The 25,061-nt window shown below is 39.3% G+C and overlaps 1 protein-coding gene across 5 annotated transcripts in view; it reads right to left on the bottom strand.

The window, feature by feature from the left end:
* Window positions 1-1,040: 1,040 nt before the first annotated feature.
* The window catches only part of dnajc10 (DnaJ (Hsp40) homolog, subfamily C, member 10), a 49,219-nt gene continuing 25,198 nt past the window's right edge, over window positions 1,041-25,061 (bottom strand). For all 5 annotated transcript variants that reach the window (XM_072261738.1, XM_072261735.1, XM_072261739.1 and 2 more), the window contains 9 exons: window positions 23,122-23,238; window positions 18,319-18,420; window positions 18,073-18,228; window positions 12,286-12,419; window positions 10,818-10,871; window positions 9,227-9,374; window positions 4,921-5,043; window positions 4,007-4,120; window positions 1,041-2,718 (listed from right to left, as the gene is read on the bottom strand). In XM_072261738.1, coding sequence (XP_072117839.1) covers window positions 2,707-2,718; window positions 4,007-4,120; window positions 4,921-5,043; window positions 9,227-9,374; window positions 10,818-10,871; window positions 12,286-12,419; window positions 18,073-18,228; window positions 18,319-18,420; window positions 23,122-23,238 — 960 coding nt within the window. In that variant the 3' untranslated portion in view covers window positions 1,041-2,706. The remainder of the gene's footprint in view (window positions 2,719-4,006; window positions 4,121-4,920; window positions 5,044-9,226; window positions 9,375-10,817; window positions 10,872-12,285; window positions 12,420-18,072; window positions 18,229-18,318; window positions 18,421-23,121; window positions 23,239-25,061) is intronic.

Raw genomic sequence — 25,061 nt, forward strand, 5'->3', positions numbered from 1 at the left:
TCTGGCTGAGCAATGCCACAACCACCTCTTACTCAATGTCAGCAGGCCAAGAAGCTGTCCTCATTGGGGGGGGGGGGGGGGGAGGGAGGGAAATCAGAGGTAGAGAGGGTCAACAACTTTAAATGCCTCGGTGTTACCATTACAGAGGACCTGTCATGGGCCCAGCACGTAAATGAAATTACAAAGAAAGCACAGCGGCACCTCTACTTCCTTAGGAGTTTGTGAAGATTTGGCTTGACACCTAAAACTGACAGACTTCTATAAATGTGTGGTGGGGAGTATATTGACTGGCTGCATCACAGCCTGGTATGGAAACACCAATGCCCTTGAATGGAAAATCCTATAAAAAGTAGTGAATACTGCCCAGTCCATCACAGGTAAAGAACACATCTATACACAGCTATGTTGCAGGGAAGCAACATCCATTATCAGATACACTCTCTACCCAGGTCATGCTCTCTTCCTGCTGCTGCTGCCATTAGGAAGAAGGCATAGCAGGGTTTCCCAACCTGGGAAATACATACCTGTTGGATAATGCAACACTCACCACACGCTGGAGTAACTCAGCAGGTCAGGCAGCATCTGAGGAAAAGATCGGTCCATGTTTCCGGCTGGGGTTTTGACTGATCTTTTCCACGGATGCTGCCCGACCTGCTGAGTTCCTCCAGTGTGTTGTGAGTGTTGCTTTGACCCCGGCATCTGCAGATTATTTTGTGTTCCCGTTGGATAATGGTAAGGCATTAAAAAAAAGGTTGGGAACCCAAGATGCAGGAACCTCAGGACTCACTGAGTCTATAGATTTAAGGACTCTTCACCTCATGTTCTCTATTTATTATACTGATCCTTTCTTTTTGTACTTGCACAATTTGTCGTCTTTTGCACTGGTTGCCTGCCCTGTTGGTGCGGACTTTCATTGATTCTATTATGGTTATTGGATTTATTGGGTATGCCCACAAGTGAATGTATCTCAGGGTTATATAAGGTGACACATACATATGTACTTCGAAAATGAAGAATCAATATTTAAGAACGATATTCCAGCTTTATTAAGTTGTAACAATTCTAGAAACCATTGAAAATGGAATTACAAAATACCTTAACCGTTTTATAACTGTTCTATCTGAACATCTGTGTAAAGAGACAATACTAAAACTGTGATAGGTTATCTGCCTCCTGAAAGAATAAATTCAGAACTTTTCACTAGATTTTAAAACATTTCTTTAATACCACTTTAACAACACAGAAATTCTCAAATCTACTTATCAACCAAACAGCTCATATTTGAAAAATTTTTTTGATGAATTTGCTGGTTTGACCTAACTAACCCTACACCATAAATGAATTAAGGCATGTGTCAAACATTCAACTAAAGAAGACCCAGGAAGTAAGACAAATTACTTCGAAAATGTAAAAATACAATTCACAAAATAGCTAAAAATTCATTTCTTAGTGTTTGTCCAATACAAAATGGGACTTATTCAAGAAGTGCGGCTGCATTGTGTTAAAATAAACAGCCAGAATTCATTTTGAAAATTACATCAGCAGAGTTTGCATAAAATGTAACAAATTTGGTCTGATCCCTTCCTTCCAACCTTAAATCTACAATTATGCTATGGCAAGCCGTAATTCAAGCTATCACACAAAGAGCATAGTTAGGAGATTCTCCTGCACGGCAAGAAATAAAGGTTCAACTCTTCTATTAAACAACTGAAAACCATCTCACATGATCCAATACTGTAGTCAAAATACAATCTGACAATTCATAATTGTACAGTATTATGCATTAGCAGCTTGTCAGTTACCAAAATAGACAGGATTAAATAGAATGAAGCACAGATAATGCATTACCACTGAGAAACATTTGGAAATGGTCAGTGATTAATGTATTTCTTATTAAATTTATAAGGTTGTTTTACTCTAGCTTCTAAGTAAAATTCTTTCACCAATATTACATAGGTAAATCCAATTCCACAAAATCTACAAGGTACAAAAGAATGTGTACAAATTTAAATGGGTTTCAGCAGAACCAGCATAATTATACACTAACCTGCAATATTCAAACATACTATTCACTGAAACAGTACACTAAGAATTGAAAAATTAGGTATTTTCCAAATTAAGTTACACATATAGGACATAGTAGGTCACCTATTTTTTTGTAAGCCAGACCTCAAGTGATTATTGTTTTAGAATTCATGCATAAATCATTTTCCTTTACAAACAAAGCAGTCCTCCTTGCATCATTTACATCAGTGCATAATATAGTCAGTGATTCCTTTAACTTCTTGCACGAACAAACCAAAGTACAGCAGACACAGTTGGGAAAATGATATTCCAATTTCCCAATTCACTTATCACCTTAACCGAATGGAGTGATATTCTTAATGTACTAAATATTCAAAACAGTTCAGAAATATTTCAATATAGTAGGCCATTAAGTTGTAAAATACTATCATACACAAAAATGTTACTGACATATGTGCCAAAATAATGAGGTATCAATGCATCCTTCAGAAAGTTGCCAAAGAGAATTGCTTTTAATGAACATCATTCTGCTGAAGTCATTTATGGGTCAATAACCTAGTTTTCAGTAAGAGTTTCATCTAGTATTCCTTGACCAGAACAGAATACAATTTCATTATTTGTTGATGTTATTGCAGAGTTCCTGTTGACATTACCACTTCTAGAGAGAAATGTGCATCAATGTTATAGTTCATCCTGAAAAATAAAAAGAATTATAACCAACAAGGAATAAAAGAATATTTAACAACTAAACACCTGTAAAGCAAATTGCAATAAAAATACATGGGGCGTACTCTTCAAAAGAACAAATGCAAGTTTAAGTATTACAATTTAAATAAAGGATCATGTGCACACTCTTTGCTTTAGTTTCAACTAATAAGTAGATTGGGTGGGGTAGAGGTAAGTCTCTACCACAGGAGATGCAAGGGGTTCTTGCCCTCTGCTAGCCTGCAGGTCACCATTAGGCAAGGTGTTGCACCTTCTCGGCCCCCTGATCAGGGTCACATGAAGCCATGGGACCAGGTGGTGAATAGTCAGATGGGCAGCTGGTGCATATCACAAATCCTGACTATGCGACCAATGATGACAGACAATCTCTGAAGTGTATTGATAATGGTTGGGGCCACTTGTCTTGTAAGGACACTGCCCAGAAGAAGGCAATGGTAAACTACTTCTTGCCAAGCACAATCATAGTCATGGAAAGACCATGGTCACTCACATCATACAATATTTCACTTAATGAATGAACACGTAAATCTATTAAAATCAATCATTTATTTCTCTCTCAGGAAATACGATAATTTGGAGAAAATCTATGAAAGTCTATATTCCATACAAACTCCTGTATATAGTCACTCAATTGGCTGAATGGTCCATTCTCATTCTAAATTTTCTTGCCTATATACAAGTTTCTATGTTCCACAGTACAGTAACAAGACTGTTAAGGCTACAGAATTAAAATAAACTTACAAATAGTTAGGACAAGTTGCATTTATTTTCACTTCGCAATTCATTATATACAAATGTAAAATAAGGATACAATGATAAATCACAAACAAGAGAAAATCTACAGATGCTGGAAATCCAAGCAACACACACAAAATGCTGGAGGAACTCAGCAGGCCAGGCAGCATCTCTGGAAAAAGATGTTTCAGGCAGGACTGGCTAAAGGGCCTCGGCCCAAAACGTCTACTGTACTCTTTTCCTTAGATGTTACCTGGTCTGCAGAGATCCTCCAGCAATTTGTTTATGTTGAACCATTGCTAAATGTTAATTTCTATTGTAATTATCAATGTGGATGAGATGAAATATTATAAATCATTTTCAGATTAGTGTGGTTTCATTTCATTTTTAGAAAGGTAATGAGAAAACTCACTCCTAAGAAATGTCTGTAGAAATGTTAGATTATTTCAAAAGAAATTAACCTTGAGTTCAGGTGGTGCAGGCATTTCAATCTATTCTACACTATATAAAAGCAGATTACCTTTTCAGTTGAAATCGTGCTTATCTTTGGCTGCAGCTCCTCCAACCTTTTTCTCAGTAGCTCCGATATCACTTTAGTATCTCTGCTGTTTATATATTCACCTGTAGCACTTTTCTGCAAAGAAAAGCATTACATATTTATTATGCAAAACTGTATATGAAAAAGTGTGGATAGAACATTAATAACCAGGTAGTGTTTATAAATTTGTCATTTTCATTTCAAATAACAATTTATATCATAGCTCTTGATAATGCAAATTCCTAAATTCAACAAATCATGAAAGACTGTTTATCAAAATGGAAACCTTTAAAAATAAACAATGAAGGGCAAAACAAGTTATTTAGGCTCATTGTAAGCAGTTTTTCATTAACTAGTTTTCTGTTTTGATCACAGAACTTGAAGAAAAGCAGTTTGTTTATTTTGCTCCATCATTTGGTTTTGCCGGATGGCATATTATTCCTGGCTTAAAAGTAAACTCTTCGCAGAATACTGGAGCTGGAATTTAATAGAGCAAGTATTAATTTAATAATGTTATGCAACACCAATCAATTCTCTGGTTCAGAAAGTTGAAAAAAAATAGAAACATCCAATGTTGTTCTCATCTAAACTAAGTTATTAATTTCAAAAATCCCAAATATTACATTTTTTCCATTTTCTCCAATTTTATTAATCTGATATCTCTTTGCACTTTCTGTATACTACTATTTGACTAATTTACCTCCTTCCTGCTTCTTCAAATCTCAACAGTTACAAAGAATATGCCAAAGGTCCCAATCTTTGTTGCCCAGCTGCCTTATTGCCCTTGTTTCCCTATGGTCAACTTGCATTTCCAACAGGTTGCTAAGCAAAACTCTTTTCAGGTGAAGAAACTCTTAATGGCTGTTGTGCGATGCCTCAGACCAACAATTCAGTACCTTTTTTTCTCCTTGAAAAGGATAGAATTTAACTGTAGGGTATGCTCTGATACCAGCAGTTTGACAAGTATGTGGGTTATTCTGACAGTCCAACTTTCCTGCTTTTATTTTGCCTTTGAATGCCTGAAAGAAAATGACATTTAGATTAAATGAACAATAATTCGCCCTCTTTCTAATAATAGTAAGTTTGCCTTATGATTAGCTGCAATTGCAAGAATATGTTTGCAAACCTTTTGCAATTACCTGGTTTTCTGCATGAATTACTCATAAAATGTGAACTGATCTTGATCTAAATCACAGTAACAGACAAACATAATCTGTTTAAACTATTATCACACTAACAATTGTACTTTTCATGTCCTTATTGAACACATTGTTTAATGATTCACAGTCCAGGCAGGAATAAGTTTGTAAACCCTTGTATTTAATAACTGGTAGAACCTCCTTTAGCAGCGATAACCTCCATTAAACATATCCTGTAGCTGCTGATCAGACTTGCACAGCGGCGTAGAGGAATGTTGGATCATTCCTTCATACAAAACTATTCCAGTTCATTAATATTTATGGAATTCCTTGCATGAACAGCCTTAAATTAAGCTTCAGGTGACAGACTGTTACCCTGACAATCTCCTGTAAAATGTCTTGATACAATTTTGAATTATTCCCTCAATGATTGCAAGCTGTCCAGGCCTGAGGCAGCAAAGCAGCCCCAAACCATGATGCTCCTTCCACCATGCTTCACAGTTGGATGAGGTTTTGTTGTTGCTGTGCAGTGGCCCCTTTCCTCGAAACATAGCAATGTACACTTCTGCAAAACTTTTGTCTCAACTGTCCACAGACCACTGTCCCAGAAGCATTATGGACCATCCAGGTGGTCTTTTGCAAACTTGAGATGTGTAGCAATTAATTTTTTTTTTTTGGAGGGCAGTGGTTTCATCTGTGGTGTCCTTCTATGAACACTATTCTTGTTCTGTGTTTTTCTTATAGTGGGCACATGAACAGAGATTTTAGCAAGCTCTAGAGATTTCTGCAGGTCTTTTGCTGTTACCCTAGGATTCTTTTTCACCTCCTTCAGCATTGGACGTTGTGCTCTTGGTGTGATCTTTGCGGGATGCTCACTCCTAGACAGAGCTGCAACAATACTGAACTTCCTCCTGCGGACTGATTAACATTCAGGTCTTAAGAAATGCTTTTGTAGCCTTTTCCTGCTTCATGCATCTCTACAATTCTTTTTCTAAGGTACTCTGAAAATCGTTTTCATCGAGGCATGGTGCACATAACGAGATCTTCTTGAGAAGAGCAGGCTCTGTCAGTAACCTGACTTTGTACGTCTTTTTTTGATATATAAGGCAAGGCACCTCTACAACCCACAGCACCAATCTCACCTCATTGATAGGAATACCTGATTCCAAATAGCTTTTGTAGAAGGCATTACTCTAGATATTCATATATACTTTTTTAGAACCCAGACTGTGATTGTTTAGATGGTGTACTCAGTATTGATGAGAGGTAGTAGAATTGTTTGTGTGTTATTAATTTAGGCAGATTGTATTGTCTATTATTGTAACTTAGATGAAGATCACACTACACTTTATAAGCAATTAATACAGAAAACCAAGTGACGGCAGAGGGTTCACAAACTTTTTCTTGTAACTGTATGCCATGGAAGTTATTACATTGCTGCAGCAGCACAGTGCAATACATAAATGTTATGTTGGGTAACTAGAAGAATATAAAAATAAATATGTAGTGCAGCAGGTCAGAAATTAACTTTTCAGGTTGAATATTTTTCATTGAAACTGAATGGTGCTGATACAAACAAGAAACGATTAAATTCAATGTTCTGCTCTGAGGGCTGTAAGTTTTCATCCCAGACCTGGGTGAATGCTCACTCGAAGTGACTGTTGGCATTATAGTAGTCTCTCTACCAAGTGCCATTCTCTCCTATGACTAAGTTTAGAGGGTGGCCTGATCTAGGTTTTGTTGCTGTGGTTTCATATTTTTCCCCACTTTTTCTGATGGACTGCACTGAGTTCGAGGTATGTGTAGTGCCTTTGAAATGGCCTTGTGCCCTTCCCCAGATTTGTGCTTCTCTATTATCATTTCCCTAACTTGCCTCATTTTCATTTTGGTTTGGTCTGCTGAATATCGACCATACTGTTGGACCTTACAGAGGAAGAGTATATTTATTCATGTGATCTTCCAAATTTCTACATCAACATATTGGGTGAGTTGGTAAGATAATGTATATGGTATTGCATCTGAGGAAAATTAGCATAGTTATTACAAATGGGATGAATACTTATTCAGCCTTACAATTTTTTTTTATCTTTAGTAAATTGTTGACTGCTTTTGGAATTTTGATTTGACATGATGCATTGTTTTCTAGATTAGCTCAAAAGCTCTTACTTAAATATATTCTAAACTTAGAAAATGAGACAGTAAAATGTGAAAATAGCTGCAGGGGCTGAATACTTTTTCAAGGCACTGTGAATTCACATTGAAGAAAAAACAGATTTTATCCTTTATTACTAGTCAATGAAAGTAGTCAATAAAAAGGTGAAAGGTCATCACTAAAGTAAAGAAAAAGCAGAATCCTCATATTCTAACACATTCTGAGCTGAGGGGAATTAAACAGGTACAGGAACAGGTCTGTGTAATGCTTGTCAGCTCAGAAAGTGTTAGAACAGGAGGATCAGACAATGAGCAGGCAGGTGAATAGTTTAGCTCATGGAGGAGCTGCGGAGCAGACTCGATGGGCCGAATGGCCTACTCCTGCTCCTTTGTCTTGTGATCTTGTGATATGCAGTTTAGATTGGCATCACGGTCACCACAGACGTCATGGGATGTCACCAAAGACTAGCAAGTTTCTACAGATGTACCATGGAGAGCATTCTGACTGGTGGCACTGCCGTCTGGTTTGGAGGTGCAGATGCACAGGATGGAGGAAAACTGCAGAGGACTGTACACTCAACCAGCTCTGAGGTGGGCACTAACTTCCCCACCACTGAGGATGTTGTCAAATGGCATCCATCACTATGGCCCTCACCATCCAGGACATGCCCCCTTCTCATTAATAGCATCAGGGAGGAGGCACTAGAGCCTAAAGACACACAACATTTCAGGAACAGTTTCTTCCCTTCTGCCATCAGATTTCTGAACCCGCGAGCACTTCCTCACCAGTTTGCTCTCGTTTTCTGCACTACTTACTTCTTATTGAAACTTGTAGTAATTTTATAACTTGCACTGTACTGCTGCCACAAAACAACAAGTTTCAAGACCTGGACGATGGGAGTAGGCAGTTCAAATGGCTTGGCACAGGCTAGATGGGCTGAAGGGCCTGTTTCTGTGCTGTACTTTTCTATGAGTCTATGTCAGTGATAATAAATATGATTCTGTTCCGAAGGGCCTTTCTGGTAATGTACTTTTCTATATAGTGGCGTCAAAGATTACAGGGAGAAAGCAGGAGAATGGGGTTGAAAGGGATAGTAATGCCTGTAATCAGCCATGATGGAATGGGCTGAATGGCCTAATTCTGCTGCTATGTCTTATGGTCTTTATCAAGAGTCTAGGTGAATACAGAACTTGCAACCCATCCTTGCAAACTTCTGACCCCCTTTTCATTGCATCAATTGAATGACAAGGCAGATATCCCACCTCTCCCGGAAGTTCCGGGAGTCTCCCGCATATTAATAGTGGCTCCCTGATGCCCGCAAATTATATACAATATCACGGAAATCAATTTTTTCGAGGGCGAGTGAGTGCGAGAGAGAAAGCAAAAGAGAAAGCGCGAGAGAGCGCGTGAGAGCAACCACGAGAGAGCGAGCGAGAGCGTGCCATGGGAGAGTGTTCCAAAAAAAGAAAATATAAAACATACGTCACCCCAGACTACACTAAAGTGTACCCCTGCCTAATAGGGGTCAAAGTAATGACAGTGTTGCTCACTGCGCTGTTTGCAACAGTGACTTTTCTTTTGCCCGGATGACTGTAAAAGACATGTTGAGGTGAGTTTAACAGGTGTCATTCGTTTATTAGCATAGCTAACGTTATTTAAACTAGCTGGCCAGCTGCTAAGGAGCTACTCTATTGCAGACATCCCACCTCTCCCGGAAGTCTCCCGCAAATTGATGGTGCTACATCCCTGAAATGAGTTTTTGCAGGGTGGGATGTCTGACAAGGGGATTAAATATCTTCCCACATTTTACCAAAAGAAGATGTAGTCACACAAATTTTGAACACTACTTTTGGAAAAAATGGTAAACAAGAAGAAACACAGGTTACTACATCATAATAACAAGATATTTACCCGAGCAAGAAGTTCAAACTCTGGAGCAAAGTTCTGACAGGGGCCACACCAGGGTGCATAGAAATCAATCACCCAGTGGTCCTTTCCCTTTAATACTTTGTTTTTAAAGTCTTCTGGTGTTAAGTCTATGGAGGTTTGAGGAAGAAATCTGAATAAAGAAAACATCAAATGAAAGTTGATCAATTAAAAGCTAGAGTGTTTAGCAGTTTATACCAATGACATTTCCCACTAACTTCTTTGTGTTGAGATTTACATGAAAACATAAGATATAGTGGGACCCTTCCAATCTTTTCGCTAGTTCAGTGATATTATGCCTGAACTGCATGTCAACTCCATTAATGTGCACTCCATGACACCCTTAATAAAAATATACCTATCCTACTTTTCAGTTAGTCCACTATCCATTAATTCTTCTACAAAATGAATTTTAGATTTCCACAACCTTACAAGAGAAGGTAGTAACACCTTACTTTGTCATATTTTCTAATTTAAATTGTGACCCTTTGAAGATTATTCCCAAGAAATCCATTTTATCCACATCTACCCCATAAGTTCTTGATGATTTTAAAATACTTCAACAAATTCTCCTTAAAATCACTTATAAATTTGGATTGAAATGTAGAATTCCCAATTACTCGATCACGGCTCTTTACCGAATCACTAGCTTTTCCTTTTCATAGCCCAGGCCCCATAACTTTCATAATGCTTTATATTGCAAAAAATTGATACTCCCCTCTTAAATATAGAATTGAGCACTTAAGCACTTCCAATGGATTTTTCTTGAAACAGTGTTACAAACTGGGCTTTTCACAACATATAATCAGAATTCTGAATTCTAAAATCTTAGTTTTAGAAATAATGTACTTTTTAGCATTTTTAGATTTGTAGCACTCACAGTATATTCTTCATCAATTCATTCAATGTAGTGTGGTCACTCATACTTTGTAAGGTAGCTGTAACTTTTTTTTCTGGACATAATTCATGAATATTGTGGTACATATCTCATTAAATATGTCCAATTTTAAAATGAGCTTAAATTTTTAACATTTTTATCTCAGAAAAGCAGGTCTTTTTGAAATTTAAATGTCTTTTGTTTAAATACAATAGGACAATCGTGAGCTTGTTTCATCTGTTATTTTGAAGCAGAGAAGTGCTACATTTCAATCCATGATCATTAGTCAGCTCCAAATGAATAAATATTTGAATGTATCAATTTTAAAAATCATCCTATAAGATCTTAAGCAGGAGTTGAACTCTGACCTTACAGCTGGCGCTGAAAGCATAGCATAGTGTTTAATGCACTGCTTTACAGCTCTAACTGTAAGATTCACTTCCCTCTGTTGTTTGTACGTTCTCCCTGTGACCGACTGGGTTTCATTCAGGTGATCCAGCACCCTCCCACATTCCACAGACGTACGGTAAAATCAGTTAGTTGTAGGCATGCTATATTGGTGCCAAAAGCGTAGCGACACTAGCGGGCTCCCCAGTAATTCCTCACTGATTTGATTTGTTGCAAACGATGCATTTCACTGCAAATTTCAATGTACAAGTGACAAGAGAAGGTAACCTTTAATAATCTTTTAAAAGTTACCTGAGTGCCCAAGATCCAAGAGACTGCGCATTTCTGGACCAACCATTATAGCTACTGTAAGAAGAAATATGAAATTGTTACTCAGTTCAAGAGTTTGAGAATAATTGCAGTTAACCATAGAATCAAAACAATTCCTGGCAAAATTGTTGGTTAACATGCTTGACACAACCACCAAAGACTTACAAAGTCATTTCTGCCCAAGATTACTTTAATCACAAGTATTCCCAGTAATCTTCTCTTGGGATTTCACTAGTGATTACTAAAGCAAAGATTTATGCATCCTCGAGGTTTGCCCATATTTAATTTCATTGCTCCTTCTATATTAACAATGTCTTTAGACCATTGACCTGTTCCGAGGCTTTGCTTCCAAGTACGTTAACTGTTTCAAGGCTATATTTTTGCAATCTCTGACCTCTCCAATGCAATGTTTCATAATCTTTAATTCACCTTAAATATATTTAATCACAGCGTGCTTCCCATCGACCAGTCTACTAAACCCCACAGTAGCTTTTGTGTTCGAAAAAACTAATCAACTTTGACCATCAATTTTGCTATGTACTGTTTCCATAATTAACTCATTAAGATCCCCTGCTGGGTAAATATTTAAAGATAGGTGAAGATTCTTTAATGTAGAATTAAAATGCAACTCTCGTGTAGCATCTACTACCAAATGCAACCAATCTTCATAGGGAATATTCATTTAATACTGAATTTTGGCAGTTATATATTCTGGATCTGGCCACTAATAGCAAGAACAAGACATAATCAATAAAGCGTGACCATTAAAACCACAATAATTAGCAAATTTCACATTCTACAGAGTAGAAAAAAAAATCAACATCATGTTACTGGCCAGGCTTCAATTAAAATTTCCACAATGATTGTTTACCAATCTGCTATGCTTTCCAATTCCTCATGTAAATATGTTGTAATTTTGGGCAGGTAATTAGACATACAAAGCATCTGGATCACATGCTCAAAGTTAGCAGAAATGTAGAATTAAAAAGGCAGCTGAGGCAGAAGTAGATAAAGGATTAGTGATTCTGGGGTGGCATGACAGGGAATGGTGCTGCCTCACAGTAACAGCAACCAGATTTGATTCTGACCTCTGCTCTTTGTGTGGAGGCTGTACATTTTCCCTGTGAGCACAAGGTTTCCTTCAGGTGTTTTGATTATTGCCCATATTCCAAAGATGTGCTGGCTAGTAGGTTAGTTACCCTACGTGTCAGTGGTAGGACAGAGTGTTGGAGGGGAAGGAGCAGGGATTAATGGAGTTGTAAGAGAGCAGATTATTAAGAAATAAGTGGAGAAATGCAAGTGATGGGAATGCTTTGAGAGAGGTAGGCTTTCTACCTAAGGAACTATGAGAATATGCAACTTTCGGGTAAGCCATTACTTAGAGGTTAAATTAACTATGAATTAAATAATTATAAAATACATAAGGAAAGAAGCTTTTAATAATACATACTGGTATTTATAAGCATTATTAGTGTTCAGTGGGAAGAGTCGTATCTCTGGGTAGGACTGCACATTTTCTTTCTGACACAGGGAATAGTACTTCTGACAGTCCATGCTTCCTACTTTGACCGTTCCATTTAGCATCTACAAAGAGAAGCCAGCTACATATTAGTATTCAAATAATTTGGGGAAAATTGAGCCTTGTGAAGTCTACTGGATACAAAAGTTTGAGTGTTGTACTTACTAAGTTACATACACTACAATTACACTTTAAACCTAATTTACCAGGAGGGATTGAAATATAAAGTTTATTGTCTACAACACAAGGTCTTCAAAGCCTTTCAGATTTGTCTATCTTGGACCGAAATTGGAAATTAGGTCACCTCCTTAATTTTTCTACTTTTTAAATATATGCAAATCCTTAATGTGCAATTAGAAATGCTCTTTCTTCAGAACACAGGAAAAGCTAATTCTGTTGAGCCTGTATACTAATTGGCTCAATATGTCTTTTGGTGCATCCACAATGCAGAATATCTGAGCAGCATTCCTGTAATATCCAATACTAAGTTCTTTTGTATCTTAGGCTTTCAAACAACTACACATTCTGTTTATTGTTACAGGACAGTTGTCATAGAATGCTCTGAAACATTATTATGCTCTATTTTAAGGGGGAAAAAAAACAAACTACGCCTTCAGTGACGCAAGCACGAGGAAATCTGCAGATGCTGGAATTTCTTCTAGCTCTTCTTTCAGTTAGTCCTGACGAAGGGTCTTGGCCCGAAACGTCAACTGTACCTCTTCCTAGAGATGCTGCCCGGCCTGCTGCATTCACCAGCAACTTTTATGTGCGTTGCTTGTGCCTTCAATGATATGCAAAACAGCCAGTGAGTAGCTGCTCAAAATGCTGGAGGAACTCAGCAGGCCAGGCAGCATTTTGTGTGTGTTGCTCAGATTTCCAATATCTGCAGATTTTCTCTTGTTTATAAGTAGATGCTGACATCTGTATCAACTGGTCAGAGATCTGTACATTATAAAAATACCATTGTTGATTTTGAGACTGACATAAATGGGATCAAATGTCTGTTTTTGAATCATAATTGCTCAGAGGGGTGCGGATGATCAGGATGCTTAGTTCATTCACCTATTCCATCAGGATAGTTATACATATTTTAGAAAGGTTACTACTCACATCTTCAGTTCAATCCAAATCTCAGGAGAACTAATTTATTAGGTTGATTTTACACTGATTTGACAAAATGAATTTTAACAGGTTGATGGCCCACTGAGGACATTTACAAAACACTACGTTGCAGGAAGATGACATCCATCATTAAGCACCTCTGCCATCCAGGTTGTGCCCTCTCTCCCTGCTGCCACTTATACCCACACGTCAAGTTTCAGCAAGAGCCTTTTCTCTGTCATCAGGCTCCTGAACCAACCTGAAAAGTCTTTACAGTACTTCACCATTTCTTTCTTCTCTCTCTCGAGTTTCAATAATGTCATTATGTTTATCATAGAAGTTATGTTATGTTTAAGGTAATCCAAGCTTTCGTTAACTTGTGCTGGTCATATCAGTAACATACCCATTACCTGGCAGCTTGTACTACTTCCTCTAACACCCCCTCCCGCAACCTTCTTGATCTGGTCCCTTCTTTTTCAGTCTCAATGAAGGGTCTCGGCACAAAACATTTTTTTATTTCCTTCCATAAATGCACCCTGACTTGCTGAGTTCCTCCAGTATTTTCTGGTGGGTTGCTTAAGATTTCCAGCATCTGCAGAATCTTGTGTTTATTGTTTAAGTAAAATGGCATTTTCAAACTAGTTTAACAATGAAGCAATTGACATAAATTCAACTAAATTGTTCTATTTCTTCCTGTATCTGCTCAAGTATGTCATTCCTTTCGTTAACTGACCAAAATTGCACTTCTTTGGATTCTTTACGACATAGAATAGTTGAGCTTCTGGTGCAAATGTGACACAATTCTGCACAAGTATTCCGGACAAAAGGCCAGCACATATTAGTTTCCATAAACGCAAAATTTTAAAAATTCAACCAGTGCTAATGTCACATTGTGCAAAATCTTTTACTACATTCATATATTTTTTAAAGTAAAATTAATAGCAATAAAGCATGAAATAAAAAGCAATTCATTGTGTGAGTCACATTAAAATGAAGGCAATAGCCTAATGAAGCTAAGATTGCTTCAAATCATTAGAAATTAATTTGAAAGTTATTTCCAAATAACTTAGTATCACATATTAAATGTGAGGAGGAGGAGAAGACAGTGACGTGACGCAGCGCGCGTGGCCACTCCGGTGCATGATATCTGTATTCTGTCAAGTAGGGTACCGTGCACAATTCTGATTTGATGGAGACAGACGTGAGAGTACGGAGGACATCTGGAGAAACTTCTGAAATGCCCACTTTGCTGCTGCCACTACTGTGTGGTCCGGAATCTCCACAGGAGAACACTCCGAATCCTCAGTTTTGGTTGTTTTGGCGGCCGGGGTGAGGTCGAAGGCGCTCGGCAGAGGATGGCGCTCAGGAGGCTGTATCAGAGGGGCTGGTCGGAGGCTCGAAGTTTTTGGATGGACGGACTCAGTGTTGCTGTTGTCGGGTGCTTCCAATGCATCAGCAGTTGTCGGTGCCTGGAGGTTTATGGCAGGGAGTTTCTCCCTTTTGTCGCCTGCTATCGGGGACTCGGGAGTCCATCAGGACTTTGAGACTTTTTTTTTTTACCGTGCCCATGGTCTGCTCTTCATCAAATTATGGTATTGCTTTGCACTGCTGTAACTGTATGTTATAATTATGTGGTTCTGTCAGTGTTAGTCTTTGGTTTGTCCTGTTTTTCTGTGTTATCACTCTGGAGAAACATTGTATCATTTCTTAATGCAGGGGTCCCCAACCTTTTTTGCCCTACGGACCGGTTTAATATTGACAATTTTCTTGCGGACCGGCCGGACCGGGGGGGTGGGGGTGGGGCGCGGAGATAGGGCTGCCAACAGACAAGAGTAGCAGTCAAAACGTTGGGGTTACCCTGAGAAAAACTACAATGACCATGAAGCCTTGCGCGGGCACCAGTGTGTTCGTGCCGATTTCTTTTCTGCAAATTGTTTTTGGCGATTCTGTTCGGGGGGGGGGTGTTAATCACTACTGCAATATAGGTGATAAGTGACTAATACACTCAATTTCGTTTCTCAAAAGGTTTATCTATTGAATTTAATGTTAAACACACAGCACATATTTTTCTCGCATGAATATAGCAATAAGACCATAAGACAAAGGAGCAGAAGTCGGCCATTCGGCCCATCGAGTCTGCTCTGCCATTTTATCATGAGCTGATCCATTTTATCCTATTTAGTCCCACTGCCCCGCTTTCTCACCATAACCTTTGATGCCCTGGCTACTCAGATACCTATCAATCTCTGCCTTAAAGACACCCAATGACTTGGCCTCCACTGCTGCCCGTGGCAACAAATTCCATAGATTCACCACCCTCTGACTAAAAAAATTTTTTCGCATTTCTGTTCTGAAAGGGCACCCTTCAATCCTGAAGTCATGCCCTCTCGTACTAGACTCCCCCATCATGGGAAACAACTTTGCCACATCCACTCTGTCCATGCCTTTTAACATTCGAAATGTTTCTATGAGGTCTCCCCTCATTCTTCTAAACTCCAAGGAATACTGTCCAAGAGCGGACAAATGTTCCTCATATGTTAACCCTCTCATTCCCGGAATCATTCTAGTGAATCTTCTCTGTACCCTCTCCAACGTCAGCACATCCTTTCTTAAATAAGGAGACCAAAACTGCCCACGGTACTCCAAGTGAGGTCTCACCAGCGCCTTATAGAGCCTCAACATCACATCCCTGCTCCTATACTCTATTCCTCTAGAAATGAATGCCAACATTGCATTTGCCTTCTTCACTACCGACTCAACCTGGAGGTTAACTTTAAGGGAATCCTGTACGAGGACTCCCAAGTCCCGTTGCATCTCAGAACTTTGAATTCTTTCCCCATTTAAATAATAGGCAGCCCATTTATTTTTTCTGCCAAAGTGCATAACCATACACTTTCCAACATTGTACTTCATCTGCCACTTCTCTGCCCATTCTTCCAATCTATCCAAGTCTCTCTGCAGACTCTCTGTTTCTTCAGCACTACCGGCCCCTCCACCTATCTTCGTATCGTCAGCAAACTTAGCCACAAAGCCCTCTATTCCATAATCCAAATCGTTGATGTACAATGTAAAAAGAAGCGGCCCCAACACGGACCCCTGTGGAACACCACTGGTAACCGGCAGCCAACCAGAATAGGATCCCTTTATTCCCACTCTCTGTTTCCTGCCAATCAGCCAACGCTCTATCCACGTATGTAACTTTCCTGTAATTCCATGGGCTCTTATCTTGTTAAGCAGCCTCATGTGTGGCACCTTGTCAAAGGCCTTCTGAAAATCCAAATATACAACATCCACTGCATCTCCCTTGTCTAGCCTACTGGTAATTTCCTCAAAAAATTGTAATAGGTTTGTCAGGCAGGATTTTCCTTTAAGGAATCCATGCTGAATTCTGCCTATCTTGTCATATGCCTCCAGGTACTCTGTAACCTCATCCTTGACAATCGACTCCAACAACTTCCCAACCACCAAAGTCAAGCTAACAGGTCTATAATTTCCTTTTTGCTTCCTTGCCCCCTTCTTAAATAGTGGAGTGACATTTGCAATCTTCCAGTCCTCCGGAACCATGCCAGAATCTATCGACTTTTGAAAGATCATCGCTAATGCCTCCGCAATCTCCACAGCTACTTCAGTTATCAGGTGAGGACAAGAGAGCTTGAAGTAAGTGTTGACTGAACTTCCAGTAGAAGTGGTAGAGGCAGGTTCGATATTATCATTTAATGAAAAATTGGATAGGTATATGGACAGGAAAGGAATGGAGGGTTATGGGCTGAGTGCAGGTCGGTGGGACTAGGTGAGTATAACGTTCGGCACGGACTAGAAGGGCTGAGATGGCCTGTTTCCGTGCTGTAGTTGTTATACGGTTATATAAGTCAATAGCATCATAACATTTTAAGTAACGTTTGGATATTAAACACACAGCACATATTTTCCCCGTATGAACATATAAAATCATTGCAACACACCAATATCGCTGAATCAGTGGGAGCCCTGGGCTTGTTTTCCTGCAACAAGACGGTCCTATCGAGGGGTGATGGGAGACAGCGATACTCAAAGGGGGTTCCTTATATCCAGTCTATTCCGCAATTTAGTTTTCGTTGCATTCATTGCAGAGATATGTTGGAAATGGAAGCAATGTTTTCAGTGCTTTTGTGGCTATCTCAAGATAGTCAGCCTTGACTTTGATCGAGAATGCCGGCAGAGATGTTATGTCAAACATACTTTTCAGCCCGCCGTCATTTGCAAGCTCAAGGAGTTGATCTCCTTCCCGTGCTGACATGGATGACGCGCAGGTAATGACCTCGCGTGCGTTCAAGCTCAGCAGTGGGTGTGACAGGGAATGCGGAAAGGTGCAGCTGACTCATATCGCCAAATCAAATCATTTCCTGGTAGCGCATGCTTTGCGGCCCGGTGGTTGGGGCCGCTGTCTTAATGCATGCATGCGTTTCTAAATTTCAATAAAAGAGGACTGAGTGTTCTCATAATCTAAAATTCAACCAAGTTTGGGTTCAAGTAGTTTGAAGCTGACTATTTTACCCCTTGCATTATTTGAATGAAGATGAGTTTATAACAGCCTAATTTAACCCTTTGGCAGGTGCAAAATAAAGGTGCTTTACTTACCCTGGCCATCCTCTTCCATTCTGGCATCAACGCTTGGCAAGGCCCACACCATGGAGCATAGAAATCCACCATCCAGACTTCATCTTGTGACCTCCTTATAACCAATCCTTCAAAGTTTTCTGGTGTCAGTGTAACGACTGAAGGATTTATGAGATCCTATAAGTAAATAAAAATAACAAAACAAAATTTATTAGCTAACTTAAAATAATTACTGAAACAAATTCAGTTTGCATAAAAGCTTCATACCTGAATAAATTCCAAAAGTTCATTGGCTGTGTGATGGCCTTCATACTCATGAACATTGGACTGGTTGAATATCAAAGTTGTTGGATAAGCTTGGATACCATGCTGGAAAGAAACAAAATTATTAATCCTGAGTTTTCCTTCCCCCAATCAAGCCTCATTTCCCAGACATATTATTGTATAAAAAGTTTTTCTCTCTTTAGTTACCTCCATCACTTCATTTCCAAAACTCACCATGGCTATCCGCCTTCAGAGCCCCAGCTATTCCCTAACCTGATGACTACAAGGTTTTTCTCTCCTGCCTCAGGACTATTTGGTTCACTGGCCTTTCAAAGTTTACATCATCACTTACAGGCCAGCTGAATCCATTTCAGGTGTTCCAGGTCCTTCAGCAGTCATTTACCTTCTAGTGCAGGTGGCAATTCAGGTCCTTTATATATACTGTATATAAATTAAGTTGGGCAAAATGAGAGGAAAAAATAATGAAGCAGTGCTTATTCAGAAATCTAGTGGTGGAAGGGAAGATGCTGTTCCTGAAACATTGAGTGTGTGGCTTCAGGATCCTGTATCATCTCCTTAATGGTAGCAATGAAAAGAGGGCATGTCCAGAGCGATGGGGGTCCTTAACGATGGACGGCACCTCTTTGAGGCTGTTGTACCTTTATAATTGCATCAATATGTTGGGCCCAGGATCTAAACGTTAACATGCAGAAACTTGAAACTGTTCACCCTTTCTACTACTGATACCTCAGTGAGGACTGATGTGTGTTCCCTTGACTTTCCTTTCCTGAAGTCAAAATCAATTCTTTGATCTTACTGACATTGAGTGCAAGGTTATTGCTGCAACGCCACTCAACCAGCTGATCGCTTTCGCTCCAGTACCCTTCCATCTGAAATTCCGCAGTCATTGTATTGTCAGCATATTCACAGATGCCCTTTGAGCTGTGCCATCCACACAGCTGTAGGTGTAGAGAGGGTAGAACAGTGAGCTAAGCACGCATCCTTGAGGTGTGCAGTGTTGATTACCAGCAAGGAGGTGGTGTTATTTCTAATTCACACACACTGTGGTCTCCTGATGAGGAAGTCAAGGATCCAGTTGCAGAGGGAGGTACAGAGGCCCAGGTTTTGAAGATGGGATAAACTTGAGGACAACTTGAAAGACCGGCTCAGGACAGAGGACTCTGGCTAGCTGCTGTTGGCAGCCTATGCCCCAGAAGCGTTTTAACACGAAAGAGCCCTCTGCCCAGCATAGTACTCACTGACATCCCATTGAAAAAAAAGTTGATGACGTAAGGTAAGACAGGACTACAAGAGAGAACTGAGAGACTGCTGTGTATTATGTCTCACCGAAATATGGCTTACCACATACTTCATCTGACTGCACCATACAACTTGAGAACTTCTCAATTCACTTGCTGTGGCAAAGAGTATCTCTATGTAAAGTTAGAAGTAGAGGGGTCGGCTTCTTAACGCCTCTTAGTGCTTGGACATGATGTTCTTGGTGAGTTCCAATTCACCTTGCTTCAAATATTTAACAATGAGGTGTCACCCATTCTACCTGACACAGGAGCTCACTTCAAGCTATCCTGACGGCTGTCTACATCTCACCTCAGACAGATATGAAGCCGAGACTCAAACACCCTGAACCATTGCTATACAACCATCTAAGACACCTACTGAGCCAACCACTCCTCCACCCCTACACCACCATCCACACTTTGGTAGATCAGACCACTAGGCTTAGCTCCCTCCATGCAAACAGCAGCTGAAACATGAGGATCTGGTACTGAAAGTCGTACAGCGCTGGTATGAGGGTAGATGAACTTCAACATGACTGCCTTAAGTTGGTAGAATAGTCCATGTGCAAAGACTCAGCTTCCGGCTTAGATGATTTTTGTCACAACTGTCATAGACTTATCAACAAGTTTGTTGAGAACCATGTACCAAAGAGGACAATCCAGGTGTTCCTGAACTGGAAACACAGATAAACTGGGAGATCTACTACCTACTGAAGTCTAGGACTAGAACATCCAAATCAAATAACTATGACTGTTTACAAGAAATAAAGATATAACCTCTGTAAAGCTATCAGAGATGCCAAGAGTCAATTACAGTCCAATTTCAAGTCCTAGACCAGCCATCAGTCGTGGCAGGCTTATACGCTATAACAGGCTACAGAACAAAGTTGGGCAGCATCACCAGCAACAGCACATCCCTTCGCAATGGGCTTAATGCATTCCATGCACATTTTGAACAGAAGGGGATTGTTATGTCACCACCCACCCTGACAGGCTCCAGTGCACCTAAACCCACAGTCACCATTGCAGGTGCACAATCAGTCTTCTGGAGAGTGAACCCATGGAAAGCATTTGGCATGGATGGTGTACCTGGCCGTGTCACTGTGCAGATCAACTGTAAGAGTATTTGCAGACATCTTTAAACTCTCACTGCTTCAATCTGAGGATCCCACCTTCTTTAAGACCACTATCATCTAGGTACCAAAGAAAAACAAGGTACCATGCCCTAATGACCATGATGCAGTGGCTCTGATACCTACCATCATGAGGTACTTTGACAGGCTGGTCAAGGCACCTACTAATTCCAGCCTTCCAGATGACCTTGATTCACTGCAATTTGCCTTTCAATGAAACAGGTCTATGCCACATGCCAACTCCCAAGCTCTACGCTCATCTTTGGAGCATCTAGACAGTAAAACTTTTATGTTGGACTATTTATTGACTACATCTCTACCTTCAATCCTATAGTTCCAAGTAAACTCATTGGCAATCCCTGATATTTGAGTATCAACACCTCTCTCTGCAACTGGATCTTCAATGTCCTGACCAACACACTGCTATCAGTAACGACAGGTAGCAATAGTTCTGCCAAGATTATTTTCAATACTGGTGCTCTACAAGGCTGTAACCTCAGCCACTTACTCTACTGTACACTCATGACTACTTGAACAAGTCTTGATCCAGCTCCATCTATAAGTTTGCATACAAACTTTCAAGTAATGGCGAGTTGGAGTACAGGAAGGAGATGAGCTTAGTAACATAGTTGCATAACAACAGCCTTTCCATCAATGTCAGCAAAACAGAAGAGCTGGTCATTGACTTCAGGAAGAAGGCAGCGCACATGCTGCCGTTTACATCAATGGTGCTGAAGTTGAGAGGATTGAGAATTTGAAGTTCCTGAGAGTGAACATTACCAACAGCCTGTCCTGGTCCAACCACTTAGAGACACCACAGCCAAGAAAGCTCACTAACACCTCACTTCCACAAGAGTCGAATGAAGTTTGGTATGTCTTTCTCAAAATTTACCAATTTTTAGTCAATGCACCATAGAAAGCATCTTCTCTCAGTGCATCATAGCTTGGAGTGACAAATGCTCTGCCGCTGACTGGTAGAAACTGCTGAGAGTTTTTGGCATAATTCAGGATATCAAAGAAAACCAGTCTCCCCTCCATGCACTCTGTCCACATTTCTTGCTGACTAAGTAAAGCAGCCAAGATTATCAAAGGTCCCATCTATCCTATCCCCTGTTCTTCCCTCTCCCATCGGGCAGAAGATAGAAAACCCTGAACTCATGCTTGGCAGGCTCAAAGACTGCTTCAACCCTGCTGTTTTCAGACTATTGAATGATTCCATAGTACGCTAAGATAGACTCTTGACCTCGGTCTACCTCGTTATGATCTAACGTCGTATTGTCTGCCTGCACTCCCCCTTCTCTGTACTACCTCCATGCACAGTGTAATAAATTGATCTTTATAAACAGTATGCAAGACACGTTTCTCACTGCACCTTGGTACATCTGACAATAATAAAAAAATTCCCTCCTGGAACACTTACCCTCAACCTCTCTGTGCTCAAAGAATTGCACCAATCCCTAACCCACTTTCCTCTGCAGATATTTGAACATGCAATCCATCAGACTTTTGCCCGTCTCTCTTCCAACTCCTTTCATTTTGGTTCACTTTGATAACCATCCATCAGTTCTCATCAAAAATCACAGACAGCAATCTTTTCTCAAGCTCCTTGAGGCCTTTGATGACACCTTCTACTATTCAGTTTAGCAGTGTAGTCTCCTGTCTAGGTCAACAGGCTAATGATTAAAATCTCATACCAGTAACTAGAACAGAAATGTAGGAGAAAGTCCCGCGAAGAAATAGGAAGTGCTACATTGTCTCAGGTGACACCATTTGGATGCATTCTCATCAGCCCATCATGCCCTCCTCACCTATCACCCAGCAGCCTCTATTCCCTTTCTCCCACCACTCGCCACCACCCCCTCCCCATTAACTGTGATATATTGACAATCTTTCCTTTTCCCTTTCAATCTTGATGTCAAACCTTGACCTTCATCACCAACACTCACATTTTGCCTCCATTGATGCTGATTAACCCACTGAGTTCCTACAGTGTTCTGAATTTTGTTGAATGGAAATACCCAACAGTCTAGGCAGCATCACTATTCCAAATACATCCCCAAGTAAATCAGATTTATAATGTTCACCTCTTGCTTAAAGCCCTGTGTGGCTTTGACCCTTTCTATCCTATCATATTGCTATTGCAACTGGCCATAACGCTCTGTCCTTGACTGGCATTTCTGCTCCTCCTCCTACGATCATGAAGTGCATTCTAGCCTCCACAGCAATTAAATCTCATTCTTATATCCTCTATCTCTATCTACCTTAAAACGCTGTCCTTTGGCAAAAAAAAATTAACCCTGGTTTCTTTCACACTTTCAAAGCAATTGAGGCACTCTGTAAGTGTCAAATAATACAAAAAAAAAGCCTGTGCTTACTTTGTTACACAAATCTTCATGAATTGTACAATCCAATGTTCCAAACTTAAGTTGCCCAACCAACTGTTTGGAAGCTTTACGTAGTTCTGGCAAAAGGGCTCGACAAGGAGGACACCACTAGAAATGAGAAAGTGATACCTTTTAGCTTTGAATCACAAATACATTTATATATTTCATTTTATATGACACCAATAGTACTGTTTTACAGTTTCATGCATGCAATAGATAGACATGATCCATTATGGTCATAATTTTTCATACATTTTTAGTGAATTTTTATGAATTTAATGAATTACCCTTCGCTTAACATGCAATTATTTTCTCCATTGTAATATCTTGCATCATATCAAACATTGTTTGATTTAACATGGACTCATTCATAGGAGAAAATTAATGGGAACTTTGTAATGTTTAAATATATTTTAATAGCTTCCTTAAATTTATAAGGTTATTTCTTTTTTGTTTCATGAGAACTCAAATTAGTTGATAAATTTGATTTTCCTAAATTATACCATACACAACCCTATTAGGTACGAGGAACATACCGGGAAAGTAAACATCACTTTTTTTTCATACAATGACTGTTAGCAACTGATAACAAAAATTTGTTTGCAGTATTTGGTTGTAGAAGCTTAAAGAACAACCTAGAGATAAAACATATTTTGAGTACAATGTACATCATTTAATTATAGAGAATGAAACTAAAACCAGCATGTCTCTGTTGATTATATTACCCCACAGAGCATCCTTGTATACTTTTACAAAACATACATGTAAAAATCATACATGCACTTAGAAATCCTTGTAAAGTCTTAAAGCACTTCTTCAGGTAAAGCAATAAGATGCAAATTATGTTTTATTACTAATTATTTATTAGCTTCATAAATGAGCCTTACTACTTTTTTCTTAATACATTTAACATTGTTCTTTTGCTTTGTCTCTATCATGACACAGACTTAAAAATCAAGTGGGATGGGAACGGATGGGGTATTACCTATTCTGAAATGGAAGCACTTTTCCTCATCTTTCTGTCAATCATGTTTTGTTGCAGCAATATGTAACAGAAAGAGCCACTGCCCATCTATTGCTCACTACTGTGTAATGCAGAAGCTGAAGATATTCGGAGGTCAAATAAGACCATAAGATATAGGAGCAGAATTAGGCCATTTTATCTTCTATTGTACACTAACTGTCTGTAACTAGGGAATGTGCAGATTAAGTGCAGCCATGGCATAGGCATGAGACAGGTTGGACCAAGTACAGAAAGGTTTCTTCCATTTTGGGAATAAGAGTGGCTGTTACATTAACATGTTTTACAAATAATTGTAGAAATGAAGATTTAAAAAAAAATTTCTCTGCAAGTGCTAAGGAATGATCCTACACAGTATCTGTTAGTGGTCAAATGTGTTGCATCTAATGAAGCCATTTTAAAAATAAAGCATCAACTTATATGTAGGTAATGCTGCCACAATGCAGAGAAAAGGTCCTCTATATTGTAATAAGAATATTCAACAGATCAGGCAGGATCTGTAGTGAGAAAAATAGAGGTACTACTTCATTCCTAATACATAGGTTTAAAGATGCAGAGGGAGTACAGCAGAGATAGAAGAATCAGAAGACAGATCTGCAAGACAGGGAAGAGATTAAATGACAAAAGATATGAGAATGCATAGGGATAGATGAGTCAAGAAATGGAATAGGCAACTAATCTCAAACGAGGATGTAATTTTATCTTAAATGATTTACCTCTTCTATCTTATCTTTTTTTTAAAAAAAGTCTTGCAACACTGCTGTCTTCACAGAAATTTCCTATTTAAAAGGTAATCTGTTCGATATTTTCCTTTCTGATTCTCTCTACTCTGATCACAAACAATATATATGAGATTTTTATGCTAAACATGATGGGAAAATTGGATTTCATTAAGATGGAGCAAGAAGGT

The sequence above is a fragment of the Mobula birostris genome, chromosome 6, assembly GCF_030028105.1.
Source record: "Mobula birostris isolate sMobBir1 chromosome 6, sMobBir1.hap1, whole genome shotgun sequence".
Lineage (NCBI taxonomy): Eukaryota > Metazoa > Chordata > Chondrichthyes > Myliobatiformes > Myliobatidae > Mobula > Mobula birostris.